Below are 18380 nucleotides of genomic sequence, written 5' to 3' on the forward strand. Positions count from 1 at the left end.
TGGTATTGGTAACCTCAGGGCTCAGGCTACTAGAGGAGAATGTGAACCCAAATCTAAGCTATGGAAATATAGAATGAGCTATTGTAACTGCTTTTGTAGTTTAATAGAACAAATGAGTAAATGTGAATAATTTAGGTGTTTAAGGAGGTGTCAGTGACTTTTGATGTATGATCTAAGACATTCAGAGCCCATCCAACTACCATCTTGAGAATTTCAATCCTCATCCTGTTTTGTGAACTTCATAATCCGTCACACACTTTTGAGCATTCACAGTGATATGGCTGTGTAAATAATTTAGTTGATTTTTGGTCATCAACGATCCCTTTTGTATTTTGTATTTTTGTAGCTTGGTGGTCCTGACAATGTTGCAGAAATAACTGGGCGGCGTGGTATACTAGTAAGAGCATCAGATGGAAAAGGTGTTATTTACCAGGCGAGGAACATGTGAGAGAGCTTTCTTATAATGGTTTGTTATCTTCTTTGATTCAGTTTCTCATTTAAAATATTGTGCCCTTTTCTAGGAAAGATGTTGCATTGGACATGATCAATATTCATGAAAAGCAGCAGTTCATGAATGGAGAAAAGAATATTGCGATAATATCAGAAGCAGGATCAGCTGGTGTTTCTCTACATGCTGATCGAAGGGCAAAAAATCAGGTTTACTTTCCTCTCCTGCTCATCCATACAATTGTTTAAGACAATTGTCTATTGGAATGCTCCTTATCCTGCTTAACTACACATGCCAGAGGAGAAGAGTACACATAACACTAGAGCTTCCTTGGAGTGCAGACCGTGCAATTCAGCAGTTTGGTAGAACACATCGTTCTAATCAAACTTCTGCACCTGAATATAGGTATTATATGAACAAGGAAATTTTCAGTCTGCTCATCTTTACTCTGTCATATTGCCTGGTCAAAATTAAGATCTTAGTGTAGTTCTGATTGTTCATGAGTTATTGATGACAAAAAACTTAGATTCTTGTGGAGTACAATTATTTAATTAAGCTTACGCACGAAGAGCAGGTAGCTCAGTGCTAGAGGGGGGAATACCCTTTTTAAGTTGGTAACATTTGAACCATAAAGATTTAATTCTTGAAACACCAATTTAGGCTTCTTTTTACAAACCTTGGTGGTGAAAAGCGATTTGCATCAATCGTGGCGAAGAGACTGGAGTCTCTTGGAGCTTTAACACAAGGAGATCGGAGGTTCTTTCTCTCTTTAGTTGATCTCAGTCAGCTTAGATTTGTGATAAGTGTAACATTGAATGTCTCTGGAGATTACATTGTGTGATCTAACTTCTTGTAGAGCTGGACCATCACTTAGTGCCTTTAATTATGACAGTAATTATGGAAAGAAAGCCCTGACAATGATGTACAGAGGAATAATGGAACAGGTTAGTAATTAATATTTCTTTTCTCTGTGGAAGCAAGGATAATTTCAAAATCAATGCATTGTTCTAAAGCATTTTTTCAAGGTTACCAGGACACATTTCCAGTTGTGCCTTTGGGATGCTCTGAGAATCAAGCTAACCTCGAAGAGTTCATCACTAAAGCAAAAGCTGCTTTGGTGTCAGTTGGAATTATTAGGGATCCTGTAATGTGTAAGTTGTTTTACAAATTTATTATTGTTGCAAAATTAAAAGTATGAGCTTTGGAAAGTTCTATTTTGTTTGTTTTGCTATCAAAATATTATTTTCTTACTATCCAAAGCTAGTGATTGTTGTCAGAAATTTTGCCACTTTTGAACCTGATATGTTTTCTATGTTTCATACTACTGTTTGTAATAAAACCTGGTATTAATGTATTATCATAGACATATAGTATCACATTCTAGATAGCCTTTTCATCCACAAACTGTATGTTTATGTCCAATTTATCATAAAAACTTCACTTACGGATTTGTTATGTTATATCTGTGATCTGTCCATTTGTTATTTGTTTGAAGTAGTTGTTTGGCTGGTGGTGAGTTCATAACCCTGAGTATAACCAGAACGATGCTTGCTACTGCTATGCTACATACCATGCTTGCAATGCACAACAGAAATGTTCTGTTATTCTTTACATTACAATCTGTCCTATTTAGTTTCACATTTGGAGCTCGTAATTAGCAATATTTGTGGCAGGCAATGGAAAAAATGGTGGAAAGCTTACTGGTAGGATTATTGATTCTGATATGCATGATGTGGCCCGTTTCCTTAATCGTATTCTAGGATTGTTTCCGGACATCCAGAATAGGCAAGTTTTCTGAATACAAGTTTCTTTCACTATATTTGTATCTAGTCAGTCAACAGCTCATGAAAACATTTAATTTGACAGATTATTTGATCTTTTCACAAGCATACTTGATTTAGTCATTCAGCATGCACGAACTGAAGGGCAACTTGATTCTGGTATTGTTGATATCAAAGCTAAAAGTGTTGAAATGAAAGAATCCCCAAAGGTAATGTTTCCTTCAGATAATCTTTACTGTGGTAGCTGTATTTCCAATAGGTATAATGGAAGTTTGTTTGTGCAGACTGTTCATGTCGATACCCTGTCTGGTGCTACTACAGTATTATATACTTTTACAATTGACCGTGGAGTTTCTTTTGAGGTAAGCTACATTTTGAAGCCATTGTTTTGTTTTTCTTTAGAAATTAGTTCTACATACATGAATCTAGTCATATTTCAGTTTGATTCTGCATTGGTTTTAAGACTTCACCTTTTGACAACTGCATTGCTATTTATATTTTCAATTGCAAATGTTAGTTAGCAAATGCAATTCTTGAAGAAAGGCTGAAAGATGAAGCAGGTTCTTCTAGTGATGGGTTCTATGAGTCCAGAAAAGAATGGATGGGGAGAAGACACTTTCTGCTAGCTTTTGAGGGGTAAGATGTGGTTGATGAGTTTGCTTTATTTATCTGTTCTGCAAAATGTCTCAGGATTGCACATTTCTGCCTTAAAACTTAAATAAGAATGAAAATTGTTGAGAAAGGTAACTTTCTAATTAAAACAAGGTGATGCAATTGTTCTGGCATCTGATGACAAATGAAGCAATTCAGCAAGTAATCTGCACGTTGATGGGAATCCTTTGGCACATTTGATATATTTTGTTACACTCTTGGAGAATTTAGTGCTTTTTGACTTGAAGTGATTCATGAATTCTAGAATGAAATCAAGAAATAATTTTAAATACATAAGGACAAGAACCTTATTATTGCCATGAAAGATGACATACATGTATTGTTGTTTGAAGTTAGGTATAGGATATTGAGGTGCTTGTTTTAATAAAATATGCTCCAGTCTGCATCTATCATGATTACCACACTACTGTTTGTTTGCTTGGTTGTCAACAAATACAATGCCGTGTTGTAGTTGTTGCAACTATGTTTTTACGACCTCAATCCTTATTAAATTGTTGTTGTTTTTGTTGTACCAGCTCAACTGAAGGTATGTACAGAATAATTCGTCCTGCTGTTGGGGAGGCTTCAAGGTACTTGATTCATCATTTTCTTTAGTGTTCTTTTCTATTTCTTCCGAAATACATCAAACTCTTGATGGAGTTGAGTTCTATGATTCATCTTGAGTACTCTCTGTGTTTGTAAATGTATGATGTTTTCAACATTGAAACACGATCCTTGGTGTGCTACTTTGACCACAAATTTTATATGGACATGGTAACAAAAACTTGTAAACTTATATGTTGTGAAAGCATTTTTCATATGAACCCAATGATTTTATTTTCTTGAGATCGATCCAAATGGTCAAAGATAGAGCTGCACACATTATGAAGCCCCACATTTATGAATGGTCATATGTTGTGGGCTATGAATGTCTTATATCATGGTGATTGGTTAAAATTTAAAATTTTGGCTGTAGAGAATTGGGAAACACCACGCACCCAAAGGAGGGGGGGTGACCTCTATTATATATTGCCGTATGCCTTGGAGTACAAGTAAACTCAATACAAGGAAATACAACAATATATCTCTAATACCCGCCCGTAGTCGTAGGCGGAGCTAAACGAAGACCAAGACTAGTCCTAAAATCAGTGTACAACTGGACAGGAAGTCCTTTAGTCATGATGTCAGCATACTGATGAGAAGACGGGACATGCAAGACCCGAATCTCTCCCAAAGCCACTGTAACGAACATGGCACCATTTATGCCATTTCGAGTGATTTTGGTGATCAAATGACAACACAACACTTGAACTAACATGATTATTAAGATGACCATTCTCAGGCTTTTAGGTTCAAGTGATGACAAAGAGAAAGAGAAGATAAGCATAGCAAGGCCCGAAGGGCCGCCCCTACGGGGGTTCCGCATGAAGCACCGGAAGAACCGACGCATGAAGCATTGGTGCATCCGATGGTTGTCGGAAGAACCGATGCCATGGCAGAAGGGAATCAAAGCCAAGTCAGCTTATGAGCACCGGATGAACCGACGGGTCAAAAAGGGGCATCGGTGCATTGGGCGTCCTATGTTCCAGAGACGATGTCAAGTGACCAGGAGAAATTTCTTCAGCACCGGTTCAACCGACGGTGCATCGGAGTATTGCGTCGGTGCAATGACGTCAGCGCCCAGGAGAAGATTCTCAAGCACCGGATGAACCGGTGATGCATCGGTACAAAGCATCGGTTCAACCGGTGATCACCGCGTCAGCTGTCAGAAGTTCAACGGCTACTTCGGGTTATGAGTGACCGGACGAACCGACGCTAACCCGCCAGAGGCATCGGTTCATCCGATGATACGCAGATTTTCAGCTGACCGTTGGAGCAACGGCTACAAGACTTGGTGGCCTATATATACGCCTCACCCCGGCCATTTGAAGAGTGCTGGAGACCATACAAGCATACTAGAGTAAAAGATCATCTCCAACCATCCTAGAGCTTCATTGTACATCATATAGGCTTAAGCACACTTGTGAGAGTGCTTAGTGCTTGTAATAGGGATTATTTCTTGCGAGAGCTCCCTTGAGAGAAGCCTTGCTGCGGCAAGCAACTTGTGATCCGTCGTGTGACCCTCCGTCTTGGTGTGGAGTGGCAACGACACTTTGTGCTGGGGAAGAGGAGGCCCCCTCCTTGGTGGAGAAGCTCCGTAGTGGATTACGGCCGGGTGACCGAGAGAGACGGTGGCGGTGCACGAGACTCGGTGTCTTAGGGGCACTTGCCTTTGCTTGCCGGCATCGCCTTGGTGGCGTAGTGCAAGACGGTGATCGGAAGAGCCTCGGTGTCCCGTGGACGTAGGCGTTTATGCCGAACCACGTTACATGACCGTGTCTACTCGGGAGTTTGCATCCCTCTTGCACTTACATCTTTACTTACTGCATTACGTTTCTGCATTTACTCTACCTTGCATACCCTTACTTTTCTAGTTAGTTTGATTAGGATTAGCTAGGTTGTAAGTCTTTTAGGGGTAAGTAGAGAGTAGCATAGATAAACCTTAGTCTTAACTAGCATGTGTAATAGCTTGGACGTGTTAGGTTTATCTTATGCAAATAGTTTGAGCCCTAGGTTAAAAAGCGATTAGCGACCTTATTCACCCCCTCCCCCTCTAGGGTCGGACACCCCGGTGATCCTTACAGCCACCTTCTCGCGAACAAAATGAATATCAATCTCTATGTGCTTTGTGCGACGATGATGGACAGGATTAGAAGTCATATATACAGCACTAACGTTGTCGCAATAAACAACGGTAGCCTTGGCGAGGGGAACATGAAGCTCCTGAAGCAACTGTCGGAGCCAACAACACTCAGCAACAACGTGCGCCACTGCCCGGTACTCAGCCTCAGCACTGGAACGAGAAACTGTAGTCTGGCGTTTAGAGGACCATGACACCAGATTATCTCCAAGATATACACAGTAGCCTGAGGTGGATCGTCGGGAATCAGGACATCCAGCCCAATCAGCATCAGAATATGCGGTGAGTGTGTTGACAGAGCCAACTCCCAAAGAAAGACCAGCGTCCGGAGTGCCCTTGACATAACGCAAAATCCGCTTGACGAGTGCAAGATGTGGATCCCTCGGATCATGCATAAACAAACAGGCTTGTTGAACAGCATAGGCCAAATCAGGACGAGTCAAAGTGAGATACTGCAGTGCACCAACAATACTCCTGTACTCTGAAGGATTCGCAACCGGAGGACCATCTGTAGCAGACAACTTGGACTTGCTATCAACTGGCGTCAAGGTAGAGTGACACTTGTTCATACCGGCGCGCTGTAGCAGATCCGAGGCGTACTGTCGCTGGGACAAGAATAAACCCTCTGAAGTACGGGTGACAGAAATCCCCAGAAAGTGATGTAGATCACCCAGATCAGTCATAGCAAACTCTGCATGAAGGCGACCAATAATGGAGAGAAGCAAATCTGTCGACGAAGCAGTGAGAACAATGTCATCGACATAGAGAAGCAGGTAAGCAGTGCTGGCGCCATCCTTGTAAACAAACAAGGAAGTGTCGGAGACTGACGGAACAAACCCCAACTGACGAATATATGTAGCAAATCGCTGGTACCATGCTCGAGGAGCCTGCTTCAACCCATAAAGCGACTTCTGTAGAAGACAAACATAATCTGGATGTGAAGGATCAGCAATACCAGGAGGCTGCTGGCAGTACACTGTCTCATCTAAATGTCCATGCAGAAAGGCATTCTTCATATCGAGCTGACGAATAGGCCAATGACAAGATACATCAAGGCTAAGAACAGTACGAATGGTGGCAGGCTTGACCACAGGACTGAAAAGTCTCATCATAATCTATGCCATGCTGCTGAGAAAATCCACGGACAATCCATCTAGCTTTATGATGTGCAAGAGAACCATCTGAATCAAATTTATGCTTGAAAATCCACTTGCCAGTAACCACATTAGCTCCAGAAGGCCGAGGAACAAGGCGCCAAGTACCATTATCAACCAGAGCCTGAAACTCATCTGCCATAGCTGCTCGCCAATTAGGATCCGCAAGTGCATTGCGATAATTGGCCGGAACGGGAGAAGCAACAACATGATCAGCAGACAAATTCTTGTAACTAACTGGCTGAATTGTACCAGACTGGAGTCGAGTAATGCGGCGAAGGACCGGCGGTGGAGGAGAACCACTCATCGGATGTCGGGGAGGCTCAAGTGGAGGAAGCTCTCTAGGAGGAGCTTCTGGAGACCGCGCCGGAAGAGGGCCTAGGTAGTGGCCCTGCAGCTGCGGCAGAGGGAGCTCGCGAAGAGGGCGACCAGGCTGCGAAGAGGGCACCGTAGCAGCAGCTGGTCGGCGGCTGTACACTTGACCGAAGCGCCCGCTAGGTACAGCACCACCAGGAGGCGCTCCAGGAGCAGGAACAGCAGCACCAGGCGCTCCAGGCATCCCAGAAGAAGCACCAGCAGGCGCACCAGAAACAGCACCAGGCGCTCCAGGAGGCGCAGGTGGATCAGCTGCTGTTGCTGGCACAGGAAGTGGGCTGGAATCCGTCCCGCCCGTAGAAGAAGACGCCGAAGGACCGGACGGGGGCACGAAACCACACCTGCCCGGAGAAGAAGACGCCGAGGGCCCTAGTGGGGGTTGAACACCGCTCCCACCAGGTGCCGAGCATGGTTGCTCAACGTCTATGGAAGACGGAGCAGCCGTAGGAGAGCCACCAGCTGCATGATTAGTAAACAAAGGTGCAATATCCAAGTCGCGACCGAGTAAGAAATCAAAGGAGCTGGTGGTGGGTGGATGAGTCTCACGAGCGAAAGGAAAGGTGGACTCATCAAACACAACGTGTCTAGATATAATGATGCGACGCGTTGTAAGATCAAAACAGCGATAACCCTTATGATCAGGCGGATATCCCAAAAAGACACATGCGGTCGAGCGTGGAGCGAGCTTGTGTGAAGAGGTGGCCTGTAGGTTAGGATAACACAAGCAACCAAAGACACGCAAGTGATCATAAGAGGGATAAGCATTATATAGGCGAAAATAGGGAATCGCGTTACTAATGGAGGAGGAGGGGCGCCGGTTAAGCAGATAGGTGGCTGCTGCTAACGCCTCAGCCCAATACTTGGGCGGCATAGAGGCATGGATGATGAGGGTTCGCACTGAATTGTTAAAAGTTCGAAGGATGCGTTCGGCCTTGCCATTCTGTGGAGAGGTGTAAGGACATGAGAGGTGAAAGATAACACCATTTGCGCGCAGGGTGGTGTGCATGGCGTGGTTAACAAACTCAGTCCCATTATCGGCTTGAAAGCACTTAACGGGAAGGCCAAACTGAGTGCGAGCATAAGCAATAAAATCAACGATATGCTGATGTACATCGGATTTGTGCTTAAGCAGGAACGTCCAACAATAGTGCGAAAAATCATCCAACAAAACCAAGTAGTAGGAACAACCAGAAATACTAGCAACCGGCGAGGTCCAGACATCACAGTGAACTATCTCAAAAGGTGAAGTAGTTTGAGAAGTAGAAGTAGCAAACGGAAGACGCACGTGCTTGCCAAGCTGACATGCATGACAAAGCGAGCGATCTACTTTATTACATAACCAAGGCGACGATGCCACAAGGATGAAGAGGCGGCAAGCATGGCTTTTGCGGCTGCGGGGGCGACTGATGGGATGGTGTAGAGGTCGCCTGTACTATCGCAACGAAGGATCACTCGTCCCGTCCGGATGTCCTTAACAGAAAAACCAGAGGCGTCAAATTCAATGGAACAATGATTATCGCGAGTGAATTGGCGAACAGAAAGTAAGTTGCGAATAATGGATGGAACGATAAGCACGTTGTTCAGAATGAATCTAGACGTATCTGTGGCTAGAACGGAAGAACCTCGGGATGTGACAGGGATATGTGCACCATTGCCTACGGTAATCGAAGAGGAAGCAGCTGGGAGGTGAGAGAGAAGTATACCTTCCGAGGAGTGCATGTGAGTAGAAGCTCCAGTATCCATCACCCATGCATTGCCTTCGAGCGCCATCTGCTGGAGGGCAGCGATCAGGCCAGCCTGATCCCACGAAGGGGACTGAGTTGGCGCCTGAGGGGAGGTGATCGCCGTGTGAGCCTGAGGAGGGGCGCCCAGAATGCCTTGACCGCCGCGCTGGAATTGTGCGCCATTGCTGCTACCTTGCGCACCCTGGAAAGCAGCCCATGGGTTGATGCAGACCTAAGGACCGCTAGGGTTAGGTGTGCGAGGCGACTGCTGCTGCTGCTGCTGGCCGCCGTTGGAGCGTCTGCCCCTCCTGCGACGCTGCTGCTGCTGACCGCCCTGCTGAGGTGGGCGTTGCTGCTGCTGCTGAGGAGGGCGCTGCTGCTGCTGCGTGACGAAGGTCGAAGATGATGCAGATTGGCAGGAGGAGCCGCATCCAGCCGAGGAGGAGGCGATCATGGCGGAGGAGGCAGCCACCTTTGACTGATTTGCTAGGCGGAGCTCCTGGAGGGCAAGCCGATCTACAGCCCTGGAGAAGGTCATGGTCGCGTCTCCTGCGATGATCTCTCCAGTGGTGCTGTAGCGAGAATCAGCCCCAGCGAGAAGGGCAAGAACCATCTCAGAATCGGCAACAGTCTTGTCGACGTCGCGAAGAGCATCAGTGGCCTTCTTGAGGGCTTGGGCATACTCGTGGACAGACATATCCCCTTGAGTTATTGCGTGGAACGCATGACTCAAGAAGATGGCACGAGGAGCTTTGTTCGTCTGGAAGTGGTTGGAGATGGCGACCCAAAGGTCCCGTGCTGTCTGGTTGGCGGCCATGGTGAAGTCGAGGACGTCCTCGGTGACGGAGCCATAGAGCCAGCTGTGGACGGCACAGTCGGCCTCGTTCCATGCATCAGTGCGCAGATCAGGGGGAGGGGCGCTGTTGATGTGGCTGAGGAGGCCGAACTTGCCACACATGGCCTCGAAGAAGCTGCTCCACTTGGTGTAATTGGAGGAGCGGAGTTCCAGCTTGATCGGGACATGCGCCTGGACGGAGACGGCGGCGTACGCAGCCATGGGGATTGGCGGCGGCTGGGTGTCGTCGACGAAGAGGGAGGAGATGCCGTCGAGGACAGTCACCGTCGTCGAGGGTGTCACCGTCGTTGGTGACACATGACATCAACAGATTGTTGCAGATGCAATCTGTTGATGCTGCTGCAGCCGACCGGGGAGGGCGCTGGGAGGAGGAGCGACCAGGGAGGTGGCGCAGGGAGGAGGGGCCGACCAGGGAGGCGGCGCAGGGGTGAGGAGGAGGTGCCGCAGCCTAGGGTTGGCGGCGGCAGGTGGTGGGTGGGCGCGCAGGCAGGGTTTGCCGCGCGAGTTAGGGCAGCGGAGGGGGGAGAGGGGCATGGCTGGCCTAGGGTTTGGCCCGGACTCGTGATACCATGTAGAGAATTGGGAAACACCATGCACCCAAAGGAGGGGGGGGTGGCCTCTATTATATATTGCCGTATGGCTTGGAGTACAAGTAAACTCAATACAAGGAAATACAACAATATATCTCTAATATTGGCACTAAATCTTTTTATTATCACTGTCCTGTTTGAAGGGAGATGCCTTTGGTTGAACTTAAAAGCAAGTATAGGAAGGTCTCATCTGTTGACAAAGTTGGCAAAGGTTGGCAAGAAGAGTATGATGCTTCATCCAAGCAGGTAATGCTTAGATAATTTCATTGAACATCGACTGTAATACTTGTTTAAACTACCCAAAAAACTTATTAGTTATTAGAATTAAGCTAGCTAGCTTATTTTAAGTTTCCAGTTATCTGTTATCACCAATGAGTTTACAAATTATTAAAAGAAACACCAGTAGGTCTTTACCAGTAGCACAAAGGGGAAAAGCATAGCAATCATATGATACTGTTTGGACATAAGCCTACAATGTGATTTTAGCTCTTGGTCTGTCTCTACCCAACTTGCTTGGGACAGAAAGGCTTTGTTGTTATTTATGTCATCCATCCAAACGTTTTCGTTTTCGAAAGCGTCCATCAAAGGATTCTGTGGTTGTCTCTTATTTTAATTCAATAGGTTTAGCATCTAAAAATGATAACACATTCCTTTTTGTTAATCCCATGACATGATTTGCCATATGCTCTTCCCTTTAACAACTTGGGCTAGGTTCATAATCAATTTTTTTAACTTTCAGTGTATGCATGGACCAAAGTGTAAACTTGGAAGCCATTGTACCGTGGGAAGAAGGTTACAGGAGATTAATATCTTGGGTGGTTTAATACTTCCTGTCTGGGGTGCAGTAGAAAAGGCACTAGCTAAGCAGGTTTGTTTTGTTTCATTATCTTGTTCTCCCGTACTACAAGCAGCTATCAGTTCATTACTGCAAATGTTATATTAGACAGCATGGTGAAATTAAATAATGGAATAGGATTGATGCTTGTGCACGTGCTAGAATTATAGAGGATGTCTAATCTACTCTTCTTTAATTGGCAATTATATTGCTTACATAAACAAATAGGTGCGACAGATTCACAAGAGAATACGTGTTGTCCGCTTGGAGACAACAACTGACAACCGGCGATTTGTTGGGCTTATTATTCCAAATTCTGCAGTGGAGTCTGTACTTGAAGGTCAGTTCCAGTGTTCCACCTTCCAAGCACTCCCATCTGCTTATACTTTTAATGATCTATAGTCGAAAGGAAACTGTGTATGATTGTGCATGCATGACTGGAAAATAATGCCATCGAACTGTGGATACTGTTAACTGTTAATAACTCCTTCCGATTACAAATGTAAGCACTTTAGGACATCAACATGGTCTATCAGGTGACACTCTGAGTACCGATTTCCATAAAAATAAATCATTCCAATTATATAATAAAAGTATTTCTTTCATGATGAATATAGTACCACATCCTCATGTTGCGAAACTATTTGGAATTTTAGTCATCACTGGCCAAAGTAAAAAAAAAAACTTAGGACAAACCTAAAACTACTTATATTTGTGATCTAAGGGAGTCTCTTTGAGTATTACAGGAGATATGCACAAGAAAATGGCTATATTTGTTGCCTCATGTTATGGTAGTTCTAACTGAGCTTGCCGGGGCAACCGGCAACATAAAATTTCTGTGTGTGGCAACATAAAATTTCTGTGTGTGAACATGTAGTTGGAAATTAGAGATAAAAAAATTGCTTCTATTTTACTGGGTTTATTTCATTAGTCTATCCTGCAGGAATCACAATAAAATCAGTCCACTGTGACAATAAGGTTCTGGGTTCACGACCCCTAGTTTCTCTACTAGAGTTAATGAGTTATTTTGGTACCGTTCTATTCTTTGGCCACATTTGGAATGTGTAGGCATTCCAAGGTTACTGCAGAATGGTTGTCTTGTATGAAATTTGTGCGCAATCTAAATTCGTGCACAACTCTGTCTTGACTCAGCCCTTAACCTGCTCTAAGGAAATTTAAAGCAAAAGAAGTTGAATAAAAGTGGAAATGTATTGAAACGCCATCACTTGTATAGCTATAATTTCCTGGTTAAAATGAGCTTCTTTTACTTAGTGAACTCTAGTTTCTATTTACTGGTATGCGTTCACCTGTGAATTCCTGTGGTTTTCTATTTTCTTTTTTCACTTGTTTGTAATATCATATGACCTTGTATTTACCTCCTTTTCCATGCACTTGCAGTATTGTATGTACCCATGTTCCTAACCGTGGGATATTGCATACCCTTTGTTATTCTATGGCAGGTTTGCACTGGGTCCAAGACATTGACGATTGACTTGGAAAGATGCTATTCTTTTCTCATTCTTTTCATTGTTGTGGACCAAGTCTGTGAAGCTGAGGCAGCTTGGGAGGCACCCTGGAGAAGCTTATTAATCTGGTGCGATTGTACTTAGTGATTAGGAAAAGTATAATACAGAACCTGACCTCCGATATTTGTTATATATATAATTATATATAGTTAAGTTTGTCAATTTAGGTCCGGTTGCAAGTTAGTCTGTTGCAGTGGAGTGGTGGACCCATGGCCCATCTGTTGCAAGTTTGTCAAGAGAACATGTATGATAAGCATCATTATCATGTGATGTCGCTGTGGCTCTTTTAGCTATTACCTCTGACAGTCAGTGCACTAGCCTTTCCCGACCGGATTGGATTGGGCAACAGAGGTTGATGCATCAGCCAGATTGATGATGCGGTGATGTTGAACAGAAACTTTTCGCGTCGCAAAGTGGTGGATGATTTTTCAGGTAACCTCTTGGTTTATGTTCTGTTTTTCCAAGAGGAAATTTGCAATCCAAATTCGGGTTGCGGCTAGGATTCGCGCAGCAAGTTGAACTGGACTGCGTAGAATCTGCAGCTATCAGGCTGTGGGCTCAGTCTGAAGCACTTTGCTGTAGTGGTATTGTTGCTGTTTCTTCTCGAGAAGTTTTTGACTCGCCAGTTGCCACGACAGCGACTGCTGGTGGCGGCTGCCCCGAACCATGGTCGTTTTGTGCCTGGTGCTGGAAATTATGGTACTTGTCGACGTGGCAACCATTTCTTTTTGGTAGTGCCAAGGTTCTATTTGTATGCTCTCCATGGTTTGATACTGATGAGGGTAAAATCCGTAGAGGGTTCCAGATCAGCTGAAAATTGCCTGTTTGGTGCCACTTCAGCGAGATTTGTTTAAACATCATGACGAGTATTTGTGCATTCCAGCATAATTTGAGATTGTGATATGTTTTTTTTTCATGAAAGATCTACGCGTTTTATAAGTTTTGAAAGTGATTGGTGGTCAAAGTTTTGACTGGGTCCTGCCGGAAGTGAGAAGTATTTGTGAACGGAGGGAACCTTCGATCCGGACGCTTTGTTTCAACTTACTGCGTACAGCAACACCAACTAAAGGAGGGCCTACTCATCAAGAGCAAGAAAAAAGCAGTTCTCCCTTGCATTTGCGCCCAGTGGATCTGGCGATCCATGACAGTAGATACTCTGCCAAATAAAGTTAATAGAAGCTAGTAAGTTAAAAATAAGCTATTTTTTTGCCCTAGATGCCGCATATTTAAGGACATGTGAGTAGTATGTAGGCTTAATATAATCCCTCTCTTTTTTATTTGGTAAGAGTTTTTCTTGCTTTATCAAATATGAGAATTCCCTGCGGTATAAAAATTAAAAGATACATTTTTTTTGTAAAATGGTATAACTTTGTGGGAGTTCGAGCATCTTGTAACCAAACTATTAGTATATTTCGTGTACACATATTTGGAAAACTTGAATATTTCTAGAGATGGATCAAGACAAATGTGTTTGCGTTGTACTCTCTCTGTTTTTATTTACATATTGTATATCCTATGTCAAATTTGCAAACTTGACTAAATTTATAAAAAAAAAATAGTAACATAAAGTATATGTTGACAATGGATATGTTGGATATTATAGTTATTACTATAATTTTTATAGATTTGATCAAAGTTGACTAAGTTTGACTTACGACAAATCTAATACTATATATAAACAGAAAAACCGAGAGAGTAAATCGTACTAGCAATGCGGTCATGTCGATGGGTCAAGACACGTGAGCCACAAAATGATGAGGCTTTGCGAAATTAATTACCCGATGTGGCCACCGCCGTGCGTGCCCATCCCGTTAACCACAAGGGAAGGGAGCTCATGAACAGAGACACGGGCACACTAATGTAAAGTAGAGCCAAACGGGAGCACGAGGAGACCGACCAACCCCAACCAGTGCGGCGGCGGCGGCGGCCATGATCGGCGGGCAGGCGGCGGACAGCCAGCCGCCGTCGGCGTCCTGCTCCTCCTCGTCCTCGTCCTCGCCGTCGGGCCCGGCGGCCGGGGGTGGCGCCCGCCTCCACCGCAGCAAGAGGCGGCCCGACATCCTCAACATGCTCATGGTAGGTATTAGGTGACCACCCAGAGGGTTGCTGCTGCCTCTGCTCCCCTTTTTGCTTCCCCGGAGCCGGCGAGGCCGGGTGGGTACCTCGCGGCCCACGCCTGGTTGCGGGACGAGATCCTTGAATTCGCGAGCTTGCTGTTACTGTGCGTGGCGAGTTCTCTAGTTTAGGAAAGTTACTTTAAGTTCAATCTTTAAATTTACTTCCACAAAAAAAATCAAGCTTTGAATTTTCTAGCTTTCGATTCTGTGTCATCAGCTGGCTCCGAGCAGGCTATGCTTCCAGGAAATGATGCAACTTTCTGTTCGGGGTGCTCGAAGCGTAGTACAGGAATTCATCTTTTGCTTGGTCATGACTCATGAGGATGGGGGGAGAAGGCTAGGTGGTAGGATTCGATTCTGTTGGTGCTGGGCAAGTGGTAGTATGCCTAGGCCTGACTGCATAAGAATTAAGAACGCTGTGGAGCCACACGCACCACTATGATGAGAGCTGGGTTTGGAGTGTAATCGGTGTGAAACTGTGATCATTCAGGTCAGGGAGTGTTAAACCGTTAAAGTGAGGCTTCTCGATTGATTTAAATTTACTTCCTCGAAAAAAAGGTTTTGCATGGTAGATGGATAGCATGGTACATGGAGTTTTGCGGCAGTTTACAAAGATCTGATAATGAATGGTGTAATTATTCGGCATGAGAGATGTCAGGACTGGTATTGGATGGTGGTAGGGTTATAATGATGAAATCAACAAATTTTCATGCCTCAGTGAGAATGGTGGAGTAGTGACAGAGGGAGCTGGTGGTGGTGATAGGTGGCGGTGGGGCAACCGTTACCATTTCAATACTTTTAGTTCAATGCTAACTATATAGTAATTAGGAGATTCATTTTCATCAAATATTTTTTATGGCATTATAAACTTCATTAGCATTTTATATGCCAACCTTATCACAATTTGGATGGGATATCCTTTTCTTTGTTTTGTTCCGTCAATACTTTAACAACTGCTAGGATTTTAAATTGAAACTATTGATATAACCTTTGTTTTCTATTTCTACATGTACTCTAAAGACCGCAGCATGTCTCACTACATCATCATCTGATACTGGAAAAGGACAAAGTAAGTTGTCAAGCAACAAAGTAACACACGGATTTCACTTAGTGGAAGGAAGATCTGGCCATGACATGGAAGACTACCATGTAGCAGAGTACAGATATGAAAATGATCACGAACTTGGTCTGTTTGCCATTTATGATGGCCATTTGGGAGATAGCGTGGCCAGTTATTTGAAAGCTAATCTTTTTAACAACATACTGAAAGAGGTAAGCTTTACATTTTCTTATGTATTTTCCATGTAAAACTTGACTACATTTATGTAATTTCCATGTAAAACATACTGAAAGAAGCTTATGTAATTCCAATTTATGACATTTTCTCTACGAAGATACTCATCCAGCTAACTATTCATGGTATTTACAGCCTCTCTTCTGGTCGGACCCTCAAGAAGCCATTAAAAATGCATACAGCTCTACAAACAAATATATTCTGGAAAATTCTAAACAACTAGGACCAGGAGGTTCAACAGCAGTTACTGCTATTGTAGTAGATGGTAAAGATTTGTGGATAGCAAATATAGGTGATTCAAGAGCTGTTGTCTGTGACAGAGGTACTGCTAATCAGCTTACTGTTGATCATGAACCCCATACAACTAATGAACGAAAAAGGATTGAAAAGCAAGGTGGTTTTGTTTCTACTTTCCCCGGTAAGCATCTAATCGCCTAATTATTTCATTGTTGTTTCATCCCAATCGCAATGTAAACTGTCTCAATGCATTTTCTAGTTGCTGATAGGTGATGTTCCTCGCGTAAATGGCCAACTTGCCGTTGCAAGAGCTTTTGGTGATCAGAGCCTCAAGGCACACTTGAGCTCAGAACCGGATGTTAAGCATATACAGATAAGCTCGAGTACTGAATTTGTCATACTTGCCAGTGATGGATTATGGAAGGTATGTATTTTATTTGCCAATTTCACTTTAACGTTATCACCTTACACAGTACAGAATTTGTTACCTAGCATTAATACTTTCTTTTTGGATATCAATCCAAAATCTTTTTTCTTATTGCGTTATTGTCCACTAGTTTATATTTATCTTTTCTATAGTGAAAGACCAGAAAAAATTTTGAGCCAAAAAAATTGCAACTTCCTAAGACCAATTTAACCAATCTGTCACTTGGTTAAAGACCAATTTAACCATTTTGTTACTTGGTCAAAATAGGCCAAGTCAGTGTAGCTTTGTCTTGTTAAGTTACATCATGCATGCTTGTAAACACAATGATTGGTGGTCCAGTTAAAATGCTGCTATTCTTGTTGTGTGTTAAATACAAACAGATATGCCTGAGCAACAAATTAACATGTCGAGTCATCTATATTCTTAAAAGTCTACTTACAAATCTGTTGTTTGGCTCTGTCTTTGCTGAGTAAAGGTAATGAAGAACCAAGAAGCTGTTGATCTGGTGAGGTCTACCAAGGACCCACAAACAGCAGCGAAGCGACTAACGTCGCAGGCATTGGGGAGGATGAGCAAGGACGATATCTCATGCATCGTCATCCGGTTCCGATGCTGAGTCTCGGACCATCAATCTCAAGAGTCTGGACCTGTCACATTCCACCTTATCTACATCCACGGAATTGTCCCCTCCTATGCGGCTATACCAGGTCTGGGTACGTTGTAGCTGGTGAAGTCTGGATCTGTCGCAGCTCAGGACCGGAGTGGGCAGATTCTTGACCAAAGGAAAATTGTTGGGTTGGATGTTTTCAGCCTTTGTAGGCTGTTTTTCTTTCTTTCTTGTGCATATATGTACACACGTTAGAAGCAAATATATACTTGCTGGCCGGAGATTCGAAATAATTAACTGCCCAAATTAAAGATGCAAAGACGGTACAGATTATATGTAAGGTTTGTTTAGACTTCTAGTGGTAGTTTGGTGATTGTTTTTAGTGAGTCGTGTGTGTTTGTGTGTATATGTAAACAGCTTGGGAAAAAGTACCGTTGCCATTCACGTCCTAATGGAGCCAGAGCAAATGATATGCTTGACTTGAAAAAAACAATTCTCCCCTCGCATGTCAGTGCCACAAAGGCTTCGAAACTGGTGGTAACTTCAAAATCACATAACCAATAAACGCAATTTGTTGTTGTAGAGATGTTGGCTAGATACTTAGAACTAGTAGGATCGGCACCAGGCGGACACCGCACGTCTACCTACGTCCACCGGCCCAGCTGGACGCTAATTAGGTGGCTAAGGGTCCGTTTGGAGACAAAGTGCTAATGGATGAAAATGCTAAACTTTACAACTAGTTTATCCAAATGGAAGTGCTAATATAATAGGGTGGACTAAACTTTAACTAAGATTTGAAAATTTTAGTGTATATATGAGTGCTAATATGTGCTAAAGTTTAGCACACAATTTTAGCTCCTCCAAACAGACCATTAAGTAAAATTTTCGCAAATACTTCGATTGTACTTCTTTTACATTTGTATTTGTTATTGAAAACAAAACTTTGGGCATAAACTAACTTATAATATATTATCGGTTGTTATAAAATCAATATCATGTGGAAGGTACGTGAAATACG

General features: G+C 43.5%; 2 protein-coding genes across 5 annotated transcripts in view; both read left to right on the forward strand.

Moving 5' to 3' along the window:
* Positions 1–13109, forward strand: part of LOC120679121 (protein FORGETTER 1-like) — a 41628-nt gene extending 28519 nt beyond the window's left edge. For 3 of the 4 annotated variants that reach the window (XM_039960637.1, XM_039960638.1, XM_039960636.1), the window contains exons 18-32: positions 347–444; positions 522–657; positions 747–853; positions 1109–1204; positions 1305–1392; positions 1482–1599; positions 2122–2233; positions 2315–2438; positions 2514–2591; positions 2747–2865; positions 3417–3470; positions 10463–10565; positions 11059–11187; positions 11383–11494; positions 12615–13109. In XM_039960637.1, coding sequence (XP_039816571.1) covers positions 347–444; positions 522–657; positions 747–853; positions 1109–1204; positions 1305–1392; positions 1482–1599; positions 2122–2233; positions 2315–2438; positions 2514–2591; positions 2747–2865; positions 3417–3470; positions 10463–10565; positions 11059–11187; positions 11383–11494; positions 12615–12646 — 1506 coding nt within the window. In that variant the 3' untranslated portion in view covers positions 12647–13109. The remainder of the gene's footprint in view (positions 1–346; positions 445–521; positions 658–746; positions 854–1108; positions 1205–1304; positions 1393–1481; positions 1600–2121; positions 2234–2314; positions 2439–2513; positions 2592–2746; positions 2866–3416; positions 3471–10462; positions 10566–11058; positions 11188–11382; positions 11495–12614) is intronic. The other variant, XM_039960639.1, reaches the window with a different exon arrangement.
* A 1390-nt stretch (positions 13110–14499) lies between these two features.
* Positions 14500–17814, forward strand: LOC120679122 (probable protein phosphatase 2C 44). Its single transcript, XM_039960641.1, has 5 exons — positions 14500–14756; positions 15818–16069; positions 16227–16509; positions 16598–16752; positions 17231–17814. The coding sequence occupies exons 1-5, from the start codon at positions 14610–14612 to the stop codon at positions 17369–17371; spliced, it is 978 nt and encodes a 325-aa protein (XP_039816575.1). The 5' UTR covers positions 14500–14609; the 3' UTR covers positions 17372–17814.
* Positions 17815–18380: the final 566 nt, after the last annotated feature.

This window comes from Panicum virgatum, chromosome 6N (genome assembly GCF_016808335.1).
Source record: "Panicum virgatum strain AP13 chromosome 6N, P.virgatum_v5, whole genome shotgun sequence".
NCBI classification, from domain to species: Eukaryota; Viridiplantae; Streptophyta; class Magnoliopsida; order Poales; family Poaceae; genus Panicum; species Panicum virgatum.